Genomic DNA, 21,351 nt, shown 5'->3' on the forward strand with positions numbered 1-21,351 from the left:
AAAAGGAATTTGGGGATTACATGAAGCACACCAGTGAAAAATATAAATATATTGTTGTGAAACAAGATGAGATATTGTGGGATATATTTTTATTTTATAAACAATTACATATAAAAATGACAACTATTATTATAAATCTTGTGGGTAAATCTGCTTCTGGAAAAAAAAACTTTCATAAATCAAGGTTCTTGTATAGTACAAATGAGAATATTGTAATTTTTACTTTAAAAAACACCCCGTGATACGCATTGTATCAACAACAACTTGAGCAATAATACCTGGAGAAGTAGAAGGTGAAGATTATCACTATATTTCAGTGGAGGAACATATGCGATTGAGGAGTGAAGGTCAAATATTTGAGGACTTTTCTCTTGGTACAACAAAATATTCACATTGTAAGAGTGAGTTAAAGAAACTAAAATCTGGTGGTCTTGGGATATTAGAAACTGATCCAGAAGGAATGAGACAAATTATTAAACATCTGAGTGGGGTTAAGATTTTATCATTCGGTTTTGATGTTGATGAAGAAACTCAATGCAAACGTATGAAAAGCATAGATACAAGTATTAGTGAAGAAGAAATTACAACTCGTATTAATGTTAATCAAGAATTTGATGAAATATTTAAAGAAAAGGATTTATTTGAACACATCTACTTGGATGATGAAGAAAAGGAAAATTTCCCTGTTGATCATTGCAATTCATTAAATGATATTTTCCAATAAATAAATGGATGCGAAAGAAAGAGCAAGAAGATATAAGGAACATCAAGAGTTGGTTTCAAAAGTTGTAAAACAACAGGAAGACATAAAGAAGAAACGCAGACAGAAACTAACGGGTGAAGAAGCATTTGAAAGAAAACAAGAGAAAAATTTTAGACCACTTTTAAAAACGTCCCAAGAAAAAATTGTAGATGTTTCCACAGTTCCCACAATGGAATATACTCCTAAAAAACTTCAAATGTTAAAAGATTTCAGTCAAATGATGGAGCAAGAATTAGAGCATATAGGAGAATTAGAATATCATGATGAAGGATTATTTCAACAACTGGAAGAGATTAATCAACCCCCTGATTATATTGCGAATGCTCTTCAAAACAAGGAATATTCAGCAGATTCAAAAACCAAAGCAGGACTCATTCCAACAGAACAACCAGCAATATTTCATCATGTTCAAGAAAAGGTATTGATATTTAATGATGAATTAAGGTTCTTGAGTTCTGCTCAACCCCCTGTTAAATTAACCCCCAGATTAATGTTTCTTCTCACAAAAGATGGAAGACAGGGTTCAACTGTGAGGGATGAATCAAAGTATTTTGATCAACCATTGGACATGAAAACTAATGATGATGGAGTATATATTGATCTTCTTCTTCTTCTCCTTTTGGCTGCTCCCGTTAGGGGTCGCCACAGCGGATCATCCGATCCGCATAGTGATTTGGCACATGTTTTACGCCGGATGCCCTTCCTGACACAACCCTGGTTGACTTTCAACACAGGGATATGGTACACCTATTTTAACCGGGGTATACACCGGCCCAGTACACTGGTACTCATTTCGCCGACCTCGGAAGGATGACAGGCTGAGTCAACCCCCTGGTGTATTAATTCAGTGGCCCAACGGGGCTTGAACTCAGGACTTTTTGGATCCCAAGCCACTGCCCTAACCACTGCGCCAACACACCAGGCTATATATTGATCTTCTGGACTCTCTTAATTATGGGGTTAGTCTTTCTGGTAAAAGTAGGAAGAATGGAAGGAGAAACACATTATTCAGGCTTTAAGTATCCTTGGTACAGGTGTAAGTTTTCTTCCAAATGACCCATCACAATTAGTTAATAGACTGTTATTGTTGTTAGGTAGTAAGAAGGTTGGAAATAACAATTGTTTTAATGAAGCATCAGCCATTTTAGACCAGTTGATGAACATGAAAATAATTAATAAATGTCAATACAAAGACATTTTATCTCATCTCAAATAAGATGAGAAGCACAATCCTCAGTTTTAATTTCACAACAAGCGACTACACATCTTCATTCCCATAGCCACAACAACTTGACACAACAAAAGAATATGAGGCGTCTTTATTGTCCAAGGAAACTTATAATAGCTTATTTAATATAACCCAGAAAAATGACAAGTTTTGTTATAATCCAGGAAGTGGATACAAAACGATAACAGTTTCACCTGGAGCAAATGAGATTTCTCAATATCATCCGAAATTGTTCGTCTTATGAAAGAACAGGGTGATGAACCCAAAAATATTGTTATAGATATTCAAAAACGTACTTCAAAATCAACGATTAAACTTTAAAAATAACTACAAGGTTGATTTCACAATTGATAATTCATTGAGAGAGTTATTGGGTTTCTCCTCAAAAAAGATTGAAACTAATGTGACGTTTTACAGTGATAATGTCATTCAAATATCCTCAGGAATAAATTCGATATTAATTCACTGTGATTTGATTGCTGGTGTTTATAATGATGGAATAAGAACAAATACAATATTTTCTTTCAGCGCATACTCAACCCCAATTGGTTATAAATTCAATATGGAACCCAAAAATCTGGTTTATCTACCTGTGTCAGGAAAAACCATATACAGAGTAAATTTTAGGATAACCGACCAAGATAATCGTATGATTTCTTTTAATGGAGAAATTATATCCATCAGAATTCACCTACGTGAAGTTTTCCAATAAATAAACACGATGGTTATTGTGAGGAAACACGAGTTGGGAAAATATAAAATAATTACAGTGGATGGGATGTTCATTTCCCCACACTACAAGGGTGAAGGTATGTATCTTGGTAGAGGATACTATAAACCTAAGAGACAAAGGGGTGTAGGACATTAATTTAGAGGAGATGAGCTAATTGATACTCTAATGGGTATAGGTTCAAATATTATTTAACATTAAGACTTAATTGGTTCAACTGCTTCCGCTGTGGGAAATGTATCGGGTTCTGTAAAGTGTATCAAAGATGCCCAAAAGGAATCTCATAAATTACAAGCAATAAAAGTAATTAAGAAAGGCAAGACTCAGTTGTCTCCCCAAGAATGACAGAAAATAAATCAAATACTTGGGTCAGGGTTTCAAAAGTTTTAACATCTTTTTTCCTAAATAAATACAAGTATGGAAGCAATTGATAGTATCTATGATTTGGATGATACCATTGTCATCTCAAACTCCACTAAAAAAGAAGATTACTTCAAAGTAAATGCAATAACTGGAACAGACTGGAATGTAAATGGTACAAAAAGTTTTGAAATAAATAATCAACAAACTTATTTGAATCTATCCAAAAGTTTCTTATTGTGTAATTTTACATTCACTAAGGCTGGGATTAACACAAACGCTACACTCGTCAATGATTTCTTCTGGAAAATGTTTGATAGTGTTCGTTTGTACATTGGAACACAAGAAGTTGAAGCGGTTGATTATGTCTCTGCTGTATCTGAAATGATGAAATTTACACGTTATTCATTCAGTGACAGAATGGGAAAGGGGGCTGTCGAAGGTTTTTTTCCTGATATGTCAACGGGAACAAACACAGACCCTGGATATAGTCAAAGGAAAGGAATGTATAATGATGATGCAAAAGCAGGTAATAGTTTTACTGTGGCAATACCTCTTAAAGGTTTATTTGGATTTTGTGATCATGATAAAGTTCTGTTGTGTTGTTCTTCTTTCGGCTGCTCCCGTTAGGGGTCGCCACAGCGGATCATCCTTTATGATCCGCATACTGATTTGGCACAGGTTTTACGCCGGATGCCCTTCCTGACGCAACCCTGGTCGCCTCTTACGGCACAGGGATAAGGATTGGGTTTCGCCATGATTCCGGGCTGCCCTACACCCTCTCATAGCATGGCCCACGCAGCGCTCCCATCCTCAAGCGATCCTCCGAGTAGCTGGATTACAGGCGCACGCCACTACGCCCGGTTTATCATGATATAGTTCTGTATGGTCTTAAAATTAGATTTCAACTACAAAGTAATGATAATGAAAATAGATTACTTTTTGGTGTTGGTAGTGCTTTTGGTGATCAGAATAAATTTGTAATTGATGAAATGAGTTGGTATATTAGTGAATATACTCCTAATCTTAAAACAGAAGAGATGTTGCATAGAAGACTTAACTCAAACAAACCACTCAATGTATCATACCTTAAATGAACATGTCAACACATTAAACTGAACCAAACCACTTACACGTGGAATTTGGTGTGATCTGGAAGGAAAGCCATGATATCTGTGGATCATTTTTTAAAAACCAGATGGTGACACTGCGACTGACAAGAATAATGCATTGAGTGATAATGCTAAGGTGAAACGACTTCGTGTTTCTCTAGATAGAACATTTTATCCACGAGATAGATTGGAAATTAATTGGGGAAAAAAATGATTATGCTGAAGCATACAAGTCTTACCAAAAGGTATGTGAAAGTAATGGAAATAAAGAACCTATTTTGGATATGACAGCATTTAAAAGTTTGTATACAAATCTATGCGTTTGACCTGGGTGCTCAAAAGGAAACGATAAAGTCTAATCGAGTGGATACTTCTCTCTACATTGAAAGAGGAGAGAGTGAACAAGTTGATACATATTGTTTGCTTTTGGAAGAAACAGAATTACAGATTAATACAGATATTGGTGTTATGATTAGTCTCACATAATTATTTTTGTTAATTAAATGAGTGGTAAAGTACCAACTGGGGTATATGTTAATCAAATCAATCTTCATAAACTATCATCTTGTGTTCAAAATCAAAAGCCTTGCATGATTAATGTTAATACAATTCAGAGAAAAGGAGCAGTAAGAATTGATGTTTTGCTCACAAGAGAACAGGTGAAAATCTTGAACGATATTGGCTCACTTAAAATTATAATGTCAAAACCAATGTTGAAGAAATATTCAATAAGAGACGAGTGGAGGAATTCTCCCATTTCTCATTCCTTTATTTGCTGGTTAAGTGAGGCTGGAGCATTGACGGGTGCTATTTCAGCAGCGGTGAAAGCTTCCAACGAAAGGGTCAACTCTGGGTTCAAAAAGAATTGGAAAGACATAACAAATTAGTGGAAGTGGTGTAATTGTAGATTTTGCTGAAAAACTTGAAAGTCTGCCTGATAAAGCAAGATTGTTACTTGGAGATATGCTTTCTTCTGTCGCACAAGCAGGTGTAAAGTTCACTAAAAGGTGTAATGGATTATATCTTTCCAATAAATAAATGAGCATTGATGAGTGGTTTAAAGAATTTGGAAAGAATACATCAAATTTACAACTTGTCAAATATTGTAAGAAATTAAAAATTCATAATTTGGTTATTTGTATGAGAGATGAATTAACAAACATGCCTAAACATCCAAAGAATATTATTATCAACTTAGAAGATAATAATGGCAAAGGTTCTCATTGTATTTTTAATAGTCAAGATAAATATTATTTTGATAGTTTTGGGCTTCCACCACCTGTTGAAGTCATAAAATTCTTACAGAATTGTGTTTATCAAACATTTCAAGTCCAAGAATTAAATTCCAAGTGTTGTGGTGAATTATGTCTGTACGTGTTATTTAAACTCAACAAAAATAAATTTTTTAATGATATTATTTTTTATCTAGTATAAATGACATGTTGGTAAAGATAGTTCTATCTTTGGTGTATCCCAAGAACTGGATATTGATTTATCAAATTATTGCACAAAGGCACAGGCTGAATGACAAATATAGTATAACAAAAAATTAATATGAAAAATGCTTATAAATTAAAAAATTATCCAAGCCCGACTGATGCGAATGACTTGGTGAGATTAAGAGATTTATCACAATATATATGTCCTTAAATAAAACAGCTGTGTATTCCAAAGATACAGAACTGTTGATTTTATCTCCAGGTCATACAGAATTCACAGTTCCAATTCATAAATATTTTTTATAAAGAAGGGCGTATCATTTGCATGAGAATAGAACAATGGGGGTATGATATGAATGATTTAGTGTATATTTGATCATTTAAAATTGACCGAGAAGACCTGGAACAATTACATCAGTCTCGTAAGGAAGAATATTATCCACTTGGTGCTGAGAATGAGTTTTGTGGAAGCAAGATTAGTAAACAACAAATAAAAGAATTTAATAAGGGTAAATTTACTAATGGTTTTGCCCTAATTTATATCATGAAAACAGAAAAAACGATTATATATAATAAGTAAGGAAATACAAAATGATTTAACTATGGGAAGATGGTGGGGGGGGGAGGGGTGTTTCGTGTCATAATATTAATCTGTCATATATTTCTAATACATAAATGGCAGCAAGAAGGCTTTCAAGAAAATTATAATTTCTGTATCCAAGCATACCTTCAAGAAAAGTGTATTCGATATTTTAATAAATATGTTCTACAACATAAGAATGAGGTATTTTCAATAAAAGATTGGCTTTTTACCGATGTTGATAAACCGACAACTTTGGATTTAATTAAAATGTTAAATAATGTAAAAATTCTAAAGTTAAGAAAACGTGAGGCTCTTTTAGAAATTCAGAGGAAATTTTATTGGTATCCTGTTGCAAAAAAAAATATTTTGGATACAGGAATAACAAGAAATCCTGATGAATATATATATATATATATATATATATATATATATATATATATATATATATATATATATATATATATATATGATATTCTATGGGGTGTAAGTGATACGAGGATAGGAAGGGATGAGGAAGCAGTTGAAGAAACTGAGACAAGAGAGAGAAGAGAGAGAAGGAGGAGAGAGAGGAAAGAGAGAAGAAGAGGAAGGAGAAGGAGAGGGAGGAAAGAGAGAGAGAGAGAGAGAGAGAGAGAGAGATTAAATAAATATAAAAATATGGAAACCAGTGAAATTAAAAAAAGATTGGGGATATTACAGAAAATAAATGAATCTCAACGCACCCAGGATGAAAACAAAGAATTGAAAAGTCCATTAGAAATATTTTTGACAAGACTATTAACATCAATTTCAGGGATAAGATAGATGTTGTTGGTATGATTGACTTTGATTAAAGTTTTTCATTTTTTTCTTAAATAAATGGAGGAGAGAGTGAAGACATTTCTGAGGATTCTTTATGTTTTAAAAATTAAGATTCAAATGTGCATGTTGGAAACTAAAAAGGGTTTTGCACTCTGTAGGAATTTTTCTCATAAATAAATGAGTTATTGTCTCAAATGCAAAAAGAAAATCATACTAAAAAATATCTCATATTTCAAAAGTAAAAATAACAGGGTTGTACAAAAAGGCATATGTTCGGTGTGTGTATCAAAAAAGAGTCCATTTATCTCCAAACAGAAACGTGGAGGAGATATCCAAAAGTTTTTATCAGGAAGTAAATTTACAACCACTGGAATACCAGGGGAATTACATCTACCAGGGTATTCTTTCTGTGGTCCAGGCACAAACTTGGATAAAACATTGGATGAGGCACGATATTGATTATGGGAATACCACAACTTTGGAAGAAAAGCATGAAGCCCATAGAGAAATGTTGTATAATTTGTCTCTGATACAAAATCAAACCTTGAGAGAAAAAGTTGATGGGTTCATCGTGAAGAAGATTATCAGTACTAAATTGAAACTTGGGCTTGGAAATTTAAAAAAAAACTTATAGTCTCTAATTATGTCATTAAGACTGAAGAACAATTAGCTGATGAATTACATAAACCTATATTCACAAAGTTTCATAGAAGGAGGGTTTATTCCAAGGAAGTTGATTTATATCTGGTCTGCTGATTTGATTGAACTCAATAATGATAAGTTGTACAAGTATGCTTTAACTGTTATTGATTTGAGGAGTAGATACGCATGGGTTGTCCCTTTAAAAAATAAAACAGGTAATACTCTTATGTTAGCCTTTCAACAGATATTTAATAAAAGTAAGAGAAAACCCCAAAAATTGTGGACTGATAAGGGTAGAGAATTTTATCACAAGACATTTATGAATTTTCTAAAAAATGACAGCATTACATTATACATTACCTTTAATGAAGGAAAAGTGGTTGTTATTGAGCGCTTTAATCACACTTTAAAAGAGAGACTATATAAAAAAATTCACACAACTCGGTTCACAACAACGGTCATCTTTTATTCAGGATATTGTAGATAAGTAGTATAATGACACGATTTACATTTCAACGAATACGAAACCATCAGAAACATTCACAAAATTAAGATATGAAAAAGAGATTAATGTCAAAAAGCCTAAGTTCAAAGTTGGTGATATCGTCAGAATATATTGATGGAAATCTCACTTTGAAAAAGGTTAGACTAAACGATGGACAAATGAGCTTTTTTAAATTATTGATGTGATAGATACAGTTCCTTGGACTTATAAGGTATATGATATAAAGGGGGAAGAGATTTTAGGTTCATTTTATTCACAGGAATTGCAAAAGACAAAGATAAGTTGAATTTTTTGACTCCGCCCCTTTTTAAACTCCACCCCTTTTTGACTCTACCCATACATACCCCACACACACACACACACACAAATCCCACACCACACAAGCTCCACCCCAACCCTAAGCCAACATAACATCTTTTTTAATGTTTTTTTTTTTTCTTTTCTTCCAATTCTCTTTTCAGGCTTTCAGGTTTGATGAAGTAGAAAGGGGGAGTAAGAACTTTCCTGCACTTCCTTCCCAGAACTAACAATTTCTTTTTTTAATGTTTTTTTCTCTTCTTCCAATTCTGTCTTTTAAGGCTTTCAGGTTTGATGAAGTAGAAAGTGGGAGTAAGAACTTTCCTGCACTTTCTTCCCAGAACTTTCTTGAAATTGCTCTCATCAAGCACCATCTAACAAGGAACCACATCAATAGGTTGAGATCCCCAAGAGTCTTCTTGGTAGAAACCACATTTGAAGTCTCCAAAATATACCCAACTTTCCAACTCTCCAAGGTATAATGACATTCCTGTTGACTTGCCAAGATATTTTTCACATTGTGAGTTATCAAGCCAGAACTCACATTTCAAGTCTCCAAACATATAACCATCTATCCAAGACTCCAAGGTAGAACCACAATTTCCAGAAATATTGTGGGTTTCTCCAATAAGTCTCACATCGTATAACTGTGGATCATCAGGGAAAACTTCATTTTTCCAATTTTTATGGGTTTCGGTGATAGATCTCACATAGTATAACTGTGGATCATCAAGGAAAACTCCATTTTTTCCAATTTTTATGGGTTTCAGTGATAGATCTCACATAGTATAACTGGATCATCAAGGAAAACTCCATTTTTCCAATTTTTATGGGTTTCGGTGATAGATCTCACATAGTATAACTGTGGATCATCAAGGAAAACTCCATTTTTCCAATTTTTATGGGTTTCGGTGATAGATCTCACATAGTATAACTGTGGATCATCAAGGAAAACTACATTTTTCTAAATTTCTGAAATTTGTGAGTCTTCTTGGTAAAACTTGTATTCTGGCTCATCAAGGTATAACTTGTTCAGTGGGTATTGTCTTGATAACTCACAATGAGTCCCATCGATGTAAAACTCTTTTGCAGGATTTTGCGGGTCTCCAAGGTATAACTCTTTGGTTGGGTCATCAAGGTCGAGCTCGTTCTGTGGGTCTTGGTCGCTCATAAGGTCTTCAACCAAACCAACAATTTCACCCCAAGTTGTGGAAAAAGCGGTATTTTCATTTTGTATTTCTGATACAATTTCCTGTGAGAGAAAATATTAATGTATGAATAAAGTGATTTAATTATTAAATTATTATATGCTTAAATCAAACTCTGTAAATAGGAAAAGAAAATCTTACCTCAATTGAAAAGAGGTTTGAATCCAGTTCATCAACTTGAAGGTTTCATTCCATACAAGTAGTATAACTCCAAGGAACTCCAAAGTTATCCCACTCAAGATCAGCACAGCAGTCCATTCTCAGTAAAAGTAAAAATATGTTTAAATTCAGTCTGGGTTTTAAAGCCTTTATATTGAAAGAATGGTGGGTGTGGTTTCCTTTGGAAATTCTGTGGTCAATTCCAGGAAAGCCTTGCGAGTCAGAGATTAACTGGAAATGATGCAAGAGTAGGTGGTCCTCACAAAAGAGGGTGGGGCTTGGTAAAAGTGGGAGGAGCTAAGGAAAAATCGGCGGAGCTTATGAAAAAATAATGTGTGGCTCAGGAGGTGGTCAAACAAGAGCATTGAAAAAAGTTTATCATTTTATTTATGCTCAACAAAGACATATAAACCAAGAACTAAGTTCTAAAATAATATTTGTGAATATACTCGATGGTGATGAATGTAATCGGAAAATTTATTTATTACCTCGAATAGAACATGGACAAATACTTATTGGATCACACTTTGAGTGAAGTGAAAATATAAAAGGAAATCAGTAAGTCTTAGTTTAACATGTACACAATGGGGCAGAGATCGGTCTCCTATTTTGACCTGATGGGCCGAGAGTCAGAGGGGGTGGGGGGGTTGTGTTTTGGGGGTTTTTGGGTTCTTGAGACAGCTTAACATGAGCTTGTATGGGAGAAAATCATTCTCCTGTTTTAACCGAATGAGCCTTGACACAGAAAGGTTAGCCTATACATTTGTATGGGGGTGGAGGAATGAGACTCCTGTTTGGGGTTTTCCCGGGGTTAATTCAAAGAGTTTTCCCCCTTTACCCCGTTCATTTGCATGGATGCCTTGGAAGTCCCATTTATCCACCACTGTCATCTCTCAGATAGATGTTAAATTGGGCGTCCCATCTGCCAGCATTACGTGGTGGATGTTAAAGATCCCACAGTGTTATTCGTGAAGAGAAGTCAAGCTATCACCGGCACACTAAACAAATTCCAAATTCCTGTGCCAACTTCTGCAAGGAAGGCAATGCACATCATCTCATATAACTCTTGCCATGAAAATGCTTTGACGGGACCTGCGCTCTGAAACAGAGTACAGGACATCAGAATCAGAAGTGACACAAATTAATTTACCTGATTCTGAACCAAAGTGGTGGAACTTGGGGCCCCAGATGGTCATGGGCCAGCAAGTCTTAGGATTGGGAGTAAATTATGCAAATAGGTTACTTTTTGGAGGAAATTTTAACCTCCCTCCAGAATGCATGCCTTTTGTCCTCTTTGCTTCACAAAAGCATCAATCGAGTTCAATCTTGTGTGATGATTATTGATTATATTTCTTTTCAGAATGAAAAATTAGTCTTTGACGTAAAGAGAAGTATCTATCTGCATCAGCAGAGAGGAAGAACAGTGAATAGCATCCACAGAACATTGATTGAGGGTTTCTAACCACTGTTGGATGTAAATAGAAGATGTCGTTTCAGTTATTAACCCTTCGAAGGAGGAAAAAAAAAAAGAGGGAAAATATCTTTTGTTTTGCTGAAGGGTTAACATCTGAAATGTCACCTTTTCCTTGCTTCTGACTGGTTAAGATACATCAATCGTTCTGTTCATTTCATCCATTCTGGGTTTTTCAATCTTGAAGGTTGTTTGTAAATCCTGTTGTTCATCCAACGATTTGTCAATCTAATAATGGTTGCACGTAAGAGTGTACACGTCCACTTCATTCCTTCTTTATAAACCCAGTCCTGGATTGAGTCCTTTCACCCTCCATCGTCATAATCCATTTTACTCTTTTTGTCAGTTTTTCACATTTTCTCTGAAACTTTATTCTTGATTTTGAACTAAATTCAAACAATATTTCCTCCCAGTGCTCAGACAGAGATACCATGGACAGGCTGGAGGGGAAGAGAAGGCAGTTGTACCAATCTGTGGATGAAGCCGTGGATCTGGTGAAGAGTCGTGTCAACAAAAGGCAAAAGGAGAACCTTTCTCTGTTCAAGAAGGATATGGAGAAACTGAATAAGCAGATTGAATCTCTCCGACAAGCAAAATCCACTCTACAAACAGCACTCCATGAGTTTGAGGACATTTCCTTCATCCAGGTGTGTTTTATTGGAAACATCCTACTCCATATGAAAGGCATCCTGCTTTCTGTATGTGTGAACTTTTGGAAATTATAGAAAATATAAGATCTCTCCCAAGTTTTGAAAAGTTGCTGGGGTTACCCAGGGTGAGATCATGGGCACAACCCCACTCCCCGACAGCTCCCCCCCCACTGCCCAAGAGGGTTGTGGGGGGGGGGGAGGGGAGTTACGATATTTTGCCCGTACAATGTCCACACCTGACTTCCACAAGGAAGTGCAGGTTTTTATTCCTGAAAACATACTCGAATCTCACAAATAATTACTTTGTTTCACAGCTCAGGTTATTTCCTCGCCGAGTCATGTTCCCAGAGGGAGCAGATATTTACTCGTGTTACAAAAGGTATAATATGTGATTGTTAGATTTCAGAGGAATATGTCAGTAGTTAATCTTTAACTTACTCCACTTGAGGGCGTGTTCCATGTGAAGGTTGAGGATGTTGTATGTGCAGTGAATTTATGGTAGAGTGTAATTTACATTGTTTATTAAATGAGTGTAAAGTACCAGGAAGGTACATGGATGTACTATCACGTGTACTAATCAGGTATGAAATCTGACCCAGATTATCATCAAACTGCTGGTTCGGGATCAGAGTGACCTCACACCACGTGCTCCATCACACTGATAACCCCTTTTACACAATGGTTATGGATCCCAAACATTGCAGGAAATATTTTTCTCCATGAATTGCTCATTGGGACCTGCAAGGATGAACACAGCATGGATTTCATGGACTGACTTGTCTCCATAAACACACTTACATTTACCCTTCAATCTGCAAATTACACATGGCTTGCATTATTTATATAAATTAAATGAAAGTTTAAATGATTCAGAAATTTTGAATTAACCCTTTATTTTGTTTTGTTGCTTTTTAGGATTACATGGATCTTGTAAAAAGGTAGGACGGTGATTTTGTCAATCCCGTGTCTGTCACATCATGATGTTTTTACTCCTTTCAAACCTCCAAAATTACTCCATCTTTTAATTCCTTTTCTGAATTCTTGTTTCCTCCTCCCCCCCCAAAAAAAATGAAATTCACAAGCGATGCCCCACCTCGTCCCTAAATGATGATTTGATGTCAAATATTGTGTACAAAGACCTGAGAGTGAGGAAGTTGTTGGACCTTGAAGATATTTGTTGATCAAGTGTGTTGTGGTAATATATTGTTGCGAATTCGTGCCCGCCGGCGTGCGATCGGCCGCTCGACTCGAATGGCGGCCTCCTCGCCCACCGGAACGGACAATTCAGTCGTGACCCTCTCGGAACAACGCCGGGAGCTAGTCACGGGTGGGGGTTTAACCTCAGCACGATCGTGCCAATTGCCCACCCACGCAGGATAGGGTTGCTCGCCAAATTCGACCTACCTAAGTACCTGCGGGAGTGGTCGACTGGGCGATCGTACCACGCCACAGGCCGACTCCGGACACGAACCGCTTAAGCGGTCCGTTTCGTGCTGCAGTGATAACTGAGCGGTGTTATCGTCGGCCTTGATGGTTCCGATTAATTACCGGGCGTTTTAAACCCACTACGAACCCCCTATGTGATGCAAGATGGAAATTCAAACAAAGGAAGGGACGCAGCAAAACGGGGGACAAGTTCACACAATGCACATTTATTTCACACAGAAGGCACGTTAGGCACGAATATACAGCAAAAGAAAAATGCACATAAAACATTTAAAACAATAGAAGCAAATACAGAGCTACAACTGACTAAATCGACACATGGCAACACTTAAAACAATACTACTTGACGGACGGCACCACCACAAGCATTTACACAAAAAGGAAAAGGAAAAGAAGTCGCGACTTCCCTTTTGGTGGCTGGTGAGTCCCTCTCCCACGACCGTCAGCGTGGTCGCGCCTGGCCCCGACCTCTCTCGCGGCCGGCGAACCCTCTCCGGCACTCCTCGCCCGGACGCGTAGGTCTACCTCACGACCGGCGCTGCCGCGTCTCCCGTCCGTGCCTTTGTGACAGGCTGCTCGCCAAGCCGCGGGCGCAGGACTCTTCCCCCGACAAGACAGGCAGACAGGAAGCCTCGAAGAACCAACTCGACCCGAACCAACTCGACCAACCGAAGACCAACTCTTCCGAACCAACTCTCTTCAAGGTCCGTCCTGTCCGCCTTTTGTAGCGTGGGGCTCCGCCCTTCGCTCTGCCTGGTTTTCGGCCCCGCCTCCCTTCAAGCTTCTTGGAGAAGCCTCTCGAAAGGGGGGGGGGTGCCCTCTCGCTCTCCTTCCACCCCGCCCCGTGCGGGGGCCGGGGGAGTCGGTTTTTGGCTCAGGGCCAGAGAATTATTCCCCCAAAAAGAGGCCCCCACCTTTTCTCACCTTTGACCCCCGGCTCGGATCGCACTTCACCCACACCAAGCGCGGAGAATTTCTACGGGAGAAACAGGCGGGAAAAGCCCCCGATCATCGTTGTTGGTTTTTGTTTGTTCCTCCGCGGAGATCGTAATCGCACGGGGCCTATTGAATGGCGAGTGGTGAAGATGTGGTAGCTTAGATGGTGGAGGTGGCGTGGTTGTAGTGTGGTTGGCACTGTGGTGGGGATGGCGTGGTTGTTGAGATGCTGTTTGTTTGAAATAAAAGATAGAACAGAAAAATGGCTAACTCAAAGCGTCGCAGCCCGGATGGATCACATAAATTCCCTCTATACAACGGGTTTGGGCTAACTACACATGTACTTACAGAGATATCTCACCTGAGGGCCCTTTATGATGTAATGCAAATTTCCACAACCGTAACACTACCCCCTCCCCTTTTTACAGACTCGTCCCCAGTCGTCAAATTCTCGTGTGCCATCATGTGTAGTTCTCCCCTAATACGTTTTACCTTCAGATCCCTGAGTGCGACATTCATGTTATTCGTGTCCCCAAAATAAATAACCTACGGGCTGAGTAACTAATTAAACAAACCTAATCATACAGGCGACTTAAATAAATTGCCGGCGCTAAGCAGACATGCCGGGGGCGCACTCATGTACAAAACACAACTTAAAACCTTAACTTACAAATTTTACACTGAACCATGGCCCAGGATCAATGGACTCTGCAGGAAGAAAAACAAAAGGCAAAAGAAAACCAGCGCACTGGCCGCCACTGCAGGCTCGTGTTGTAGCTGCCAACAGGACAGTTCTTGCAACTTCAACGACGATCCTGGCGCACATGGCAATGAACAAGAGGGGGGGGGGTGCAAAATGCAAAACAACGGGGCTGGTGATGAGGGCAGCAGGCATGAATGGCAAAGGCAGGCAGGCAAGGCATGGCATGACAAGGCCGCTGTAGCAAACACAGCCAGCAGATGTACTGGCCGGCACAGGCCTTGAAGCACAGCTGCAGACGATCCAGCTGGTACAGGCCTCGCAGCAAACAGCCAGCCGATGAAGTGGGCCGGCACAGGCCTTGCAGTAAAACACAGCAGTCAGATGAAATTGGCCGGACCCTTGCCTTGTTGTGGAGGGAGTGCGGTGGTGCTGGCCACTCGGAAGGCGGGCTCGGACCTACACTACGGTCTCCCTCCCAACCTATCGCCTTTGCTTGTCACTGTACCTACCCCCTCCCTTAATTTGTAAAAACCAATTTAGCCCCAATTAATTTTTTTGTTGTTTTTATTTTTATCCTTACTTCCCCACTATAATTTCGTCCCCTAACCCCCTTTACTGTCTCTGTTCGGCTAACCTATCGTCCCCTCGCCTACTCCCACCCCTGCGTTCCCTTCCCGGAGAGGAATAAGGGAGAGCTAGCGTCCTGTGTCGAGGCCCAACGAAACCCCAGGATGGCCTCCCCAGACTTCAGCGATCTTTAACCCAAAGTGGGTCCAGCGGCCCACAACGAGAGCGAAGGCATGGATGGTGCGGAGGGGTACATTTCCTATCTACCCTATCCATTAACCTTTAAACTACCCCTGGGCTTTCAACAAGCACTTCTCACTTAATCTACTGGTTCTATCAACCCAGATTCCCATCGCCTGCGTTGGTGTCCTTACAATTTCGGGCCTCGCCCCCGAATTTTCTTTCCTTGCCCTCACATGGTCTCGTGGCTCCCTTGGCAGGCACTACCCTCTGCCGATTCTCCAGCTCTGGCACCCCCGGGCACTACACTGCCTCCGAGCCTACCAGCTCCCTAAACACCGGGGAGTGCCCTCCATGGCGACTCCCCTGAAACGCTCACGTGGCAGGCTGGCATCCCGGGCCCCTTCCCTGGGTGCCCGTGCCCAATGCACTGCCCATGCGGCTAATTGCGCCCCGGGCCCCACATCATGCGGGCGCACCCATGCCCACTACACTATCCCGGCCCCCCATGGGCCCTTGGCCTACCGCGGCCGACTAGCCCGGTGCCTGGGTTACCCACTTAGCGATACTCACCTTTCGCAGCCATGCTCCCAGCCCGTCAACAGGGCTCCTGCACCCCTCCAAACTGGTTTCGAGCCTACTTTCCCACCAACAAAAAAACGACCTCCATTTTGTCAATTTAACTAACCCAGCTAACTCACTCTACACTGACCCTGGGATCCCTTGGGCGGCAGTCACTCCTCCCCCCAATCACTCATCGCACCATGCATTCCACATTCGCTCCATACACTCAGACCCGCTGGCCTCACTCACTCAACATGTCTCCACCTCAAAACTCTTCAACACACACCGATGAACCCTGCCATCCTGCTCACTACATCCCCTAACTAACTCGTGCTCCCACGTCGTCCCTTACACTACAGCACGTTCCTTTTAACACTACGTAGCTAAGCTATGTCCCCTCAACACACTCAATGTCGTCACTGTCCTCAAAATGTCATTTTTCCCATCCTAAACCTGAACTACAATCCCTTCTACCTAATCCATTCCATGGCCCCCATGAGGACTTACCCCTGCCCCATGAAGCCGGTCTAGCTAAGCTTGCCCTTCCCCCTGACTAGTTCCATCCTGTGCCCTGGCAGGGGGGGTCTTTCACCCCTTCCCCGGGAAATCCTGTTCCCCCAAAAGCGAGGCTTGCTTTTTTTTTCCCCGCGCAGCACCAGCACGGCAACTCGCAACCTGTGCGCCAGCGCAGCAATTCACAGCCGCGCACCTTTGGCGTGACGTCATGGCAGCTGTTCGCATCCCTCGTCCCTCTTGGACGGTACCATCCAGCAAGGAATTCAACCTCGTGCCGGATTCAAACCCTATACGCAGCCATGACGCCACTCGGCGCATAAAAAAAAACACAAGCCTCGCGTCTCGAGGGGTTCCCCACGCGAACGCATGTGCTCTGCCCGTTGGAGCTTAACACACGCCCGCGTGGAGAACCCATCCGGTCCAAATCCGTTGTCCTGCCTAAACTTTGTCCGTCCGCGGGATCGGCAACATCCACCGCTGGCGTTTCCGGACCGGGTTTCACTTCCGCAAGCGAGCACGTGGCGGCCTCGTGCGTAGCACGGTCCGAAGCTCGCGCTCGCTGCTGGGCAAACCTGGCGCGGTGCTCAAAATAGCTACGGCCGCTACTCGGCCCTTGTCCCTTATCTGTCGCCGTCGTCGTCTCCATTCCCTCCACACGCTCAAGCTCCCGCGTGTCACGAGACTCACACACCTCACCATTACACTCAATCTTGGAGATGCGGCTGCGTGCTCCCACATGCCGACCGTCATCTCCCTCACATACCGCTCTCTCACACACACGGTCTCCCTTGCACTCGGCCGTTCACTCGCGGTGCCCCTTTCACACATGGCATGCTGGGAAGCACTCATCCCGGCACACTCGCCACCACACCACTCACACACGGGGTCGCTTCCACACACGGGGGCGCACTCACACCTTGCACCACACACACCAGGACAATCGCACTGGGGGATTTGGGTCACCTCTTGGGCTCCCGGGGCCTCCCTACCCCCCAAGCTTCGTGTGCACCTGTCCACAGCACTCGCCCCCTCTAACTCTCTTGACACGACCGAACCCACCTGGTCGAGAATATTGTCTCCCTTCGTTCCCGAAGGAGGCTATCCAGCTGCTTGCACCGGGCCACAAAACAGTCCGCCAGCTCGCCCCCATTAAGCCTCGCTAACTCTCTGTGTGTGTGTGTGTGTGTGCTCGTCACTAACCCCGTCCAATTCACCCTCTATCTCCCGTGTCTCTGTACATTTATTAGTTTCTGTTTCTTTCTGGAGTTTTTCCATCTCTCTGGACTTCAATTTTACTCTCTCCTTGAGTTCATTAATTTCAACCTCATTTTGTTTTTGTTTCCTATCCCACAGTCTCTCCTGCTCTTCATTTTCCAGTCTCATCGTTTCTTTCAATTGGTTCATTTCCTTCCTGTGTTTCATTCGCTGTTCTCTCACTACTCTTCCTTGTTTCCACTCCTGTCCTTCCTTCTCCAGTTTCGTTGTTTGCTTCATTTGGTTAATCTCCCTTTTGTGTTTAATTTGCTGTTCTCTCACTACTCTTCCTTGTTTCCTCTCCTGTCTTTCCTTCTCAAGTTTCGTGGTTTTCTTCATTTGGTTCATCTCCATTTTGTTTCATTCGCTGTTCTTCCATTATCTCTGCATACCTCAACCTTGCTTTCTTTTTTAATTGTTCTTGTCTTTCTTTTTTAATTTCTTTCACCCCCTGTCCATCATTCTCCAACCTCATAGTTTCCTTCAATTGGTTAACCTCAAATTAATGTTCTTGTTGTTTTCTATTCCACTGTTCCTCTCATTCTTCCTTCTCCAATCTCGTTGTCTCCTTCAATTGACTGATTTCTCCTTCCTGCTTCATTCCTTGCTTCTTCACTTTCTCCTCGTACTCCAACCTATTTTTTTTCCTTTTGTCGCTCAGTTTCAAATTCATACTCTTTCAGTTTTCTATTCCACTGTCTCCCTTGTTCCTCATTCTGCAATCTCGTTATTTCCTTTAATTTACTGATTTCTTTCTCCTGTCTCATTCCTTGTTCTTTGTATTTCCTATTCCACTGTCTTCCTTGTTCCTCATTCTGCAATCTGGCCTTCGCTTCCAGCTGTTCGATCTGTACAGTGTGGTTACTTAACGTTTCATTCTCCGTTCTCTTTCTTTCCTCTTTTTACACTCTCAGTTCGTTTTGTAATCCCCTCTGGCTTTGTGCTCCAGTATCTCTTCAACTTTTTTCCATTTTTCCTCACTCTGTTCATCCCTTTCCTTGCACATCTCATCCCTTGCCCTGCTCACCTCCTCATATGCCAACCATGCTCTTTTCCTCATTTCGTCCATCTCATCCCGTTTCTCTCTCATCTTGCTAAACTCCAACCTTGCGTTTTCTTTCAATTGTTTCTGATATTCCTGTTCTCTTTTTACCTTCTCCTCCAGTTGCTTTACTTCCAAATTGTGTTTCCGTTTTTGCTCCTCTAGTCTTTTCTTCAGTTCGCTCTCCGCTTGTTCCCACTTATGGATACTCACCTCTATTTTCCCCACTTTTCCCTTTAGTTCTTTGCACTGTCTTGACTTCTCCAATAGTTCCTTCTTTAATTGTTTTACTTCCAGCTCGTGTTTCTTTTGTTTCTTTTCAAGCTCGGTTTTCCATTTTTCCTCCAATTGTTTCCGAAGCCCACCAATGTCCGGCGTCGGCGTGCTTGACCTCGCCTGCCATGCCCACGTGGTTTGAAACGGCTGTTGGGAGTGCTCGCCTCGTGTCTCGCCATTCGCAGCACCATAAATAGCCGCTCACTCCGTGCTGCGCTGAGGTGCGATCGCGCCGCCATTATGCGACTCCGAGTTAGTTTGCCGGCAAAGTTCATGCTCAGAATAGGGTGAGCTCCGCCAGAAAGAACCATCCCGGGCCATGGACTCTACATTAAAAGACATATCTAATTCCCCCGGCACCCGCTCGCCTTGAAACGCCATTTTCTTTCTCATAAGAGATTAAATTTGGGTCGCTCCTCTCACCCCTGAACCGATTCCCGTGAATTTAGTTGGAGAGCAAGGTGGATTTGAATCCCACACTCCTGTACACCAATGTTGCGTATTCGCGCCCGCCGGCGTGCGATCGGCCGCTCGACTCGAATGGCGCCGCCTTGCCCACCGGAACGGACAATTCAGTCGTGACCCTCTTGGGACAACGCCGGGAGCTAGTCACGGGTGGGGGTTTAACCTCACCACAATCGTGCCAATTGCCCACCCGCGCAGGATAGGGTTGCTCACCAAATTCGACCTACCTAAGTACCTGCGCGAGTGGTCGACCGGGCGATCGTACCACGCCACAGGCCGACTCCGGACACGAACCGCTTAAGCGGTCCGTTCCGTGCTACAGTGATAACCGAGCGGTGTTATCGTCGGCCTTGACGAAATTCAAACAAAGGAAAGGACGCAGTGAAACGGGGAACAAGTTCACACAATGCACATTTATTTCACACAGAAGGCACGTAAGGCACGTATATACGGCAAAAGAAAAATGCACATAAAACAGTTAAAACAATAGAAGCAAATGCAGAGCTACAACCGACTAAGACTGACACACGGCAACACTTAAAACAATACCACTTGACTGACGGCGCCACCACAAGCATTTACACAAAAAGCAAAGGAAAAGGAAAAGAAGTCGCGACTTCCCTTTTTGTGGCCGGTGAGTCCCTCTCCCACGACCGTCAGTGTGGTTGCGCCTGGCCCCGACCTCTCTCGCGGCTGGCAAACCCTCTCCGGCACTCCTCGTCCGGACGCGCAGGTCCACCTCACGACCGGCGCTGCCGCGTCTCCCATCCGTGCCTTCCTGACAGGCTGCTCGCCAAGCCGCGGGCGCAGGTCTCTTCCCCCGACAAGACAAGCAGAAAGGAAGCCTCGAAGAACCAACTCGACCCGAACCAACTCGACCAACCGAAGACCAACTCTTCCGAACCAACTCGACCCGAACCAACTCGACCAACCGAAGACCAACTCTTCCGAACCAACTCTCTTCAAGGTCCGTCCTGTCCGCCTTTTGTAGCGTGGGGCTCCGCCCTTCGCTCAGCCTGGTTTTCGGCCCCGCCTCCCTTCAAGCTTCTTGGAGAAGCCTCTCGAAAGGGGGGGGGGTGCCCTCTCGCTCTCCCTCAACCCCGCCCCATGCGGGGGCCGGGGGAGTCAGTTTTTGGCTCAGGGCCAGAGAATTATTCCCCCAAAAAGAGGCCCCCACCTTTTCTCACCTTTGACCCCCGGCTTGGATCGCAATTCCCCCACACCGAGCGCGGAGAATTTCGATGGGAGAAACAGGCGGGAAAAGCCCCCGAGCATCGTTGTTGGTTTTTGTTTGTTCCTCCGCGGAGATCGTAATACCACGGGGCCTATTGAATGGCGAGTGACGAAGATGTGGTAGCGTAGATGGTGGAGGTGGCGTGGTTGTAGTGTGGTTGGCACTGTGGTGGGGATGGCGTGGTTGTTGAGATGCTGTTTGTTTGACATAAAAGATAGAA

General features: G+C 42.1%; 3 protein-coding genes and 1 pseudogene across 3 annotated transcripts in view; 2 read left to right on the forward strand and 2 right to left on the reverse strand.

Annotated features, from left to right (window-relative positions):
- LOC147033509 (E3 ubiquitin-protein ligase TRIM7-like) overlaps positions 1-21,351 on the reverse strand; it is a 1,095,521-nt gene that overhangs the window by 488,717 nt on the left and 585,453 nt on the right. The window lies entirely within an intron of this gene.
- LOC147033518 (E3 ubiquitin-protein ligase TRIM7-like) overlaps positions 1-21,351 on the forward strand; it is a 207,795-nt gene that overhangs the window by 144,860 nt on the left and 41,584 nt on the right. The gene's annotated exons all lie outside the window — the stretch shown is intronic.
- Positions 1-21,351, forward strand: part of LOC147033521 (uncharacterized) — a 42,555-nt gene that overhangs the window by 20,056 nt on the left and 1,148 nt on the right. Inside the window, exon 3 of the mRNA XM_085871918.1 lies at positions 11,712-11,945. Within this exon, the coding sequence (XP_085728044.1) occupies positions 11,712-11,945 (234 nt within the window). The remainder of the gene's footprint in view (positions 1-11,711; positions 11,946-21,351) is intronic.
- Positions 5,006-9,926, reverse strand: LOC147033522 (uncharacterized; annotated as a pseudogene).

Source organism: Eptatretus burgeri, chromosome 2 (genome assembly GCF_056783735.1).
Source record: "Eptatretus burgeri isolate ZD-2024b chromosome 2, Ebu_testis_v1, whole genome shotgun sequence".
Taxonomy (NCBI): Eukaryota; Metazoa; Chordata; class Myxini; order Myxiniformes; family Myxinidae; genus Eptatretus; species Eptatretus burgeri.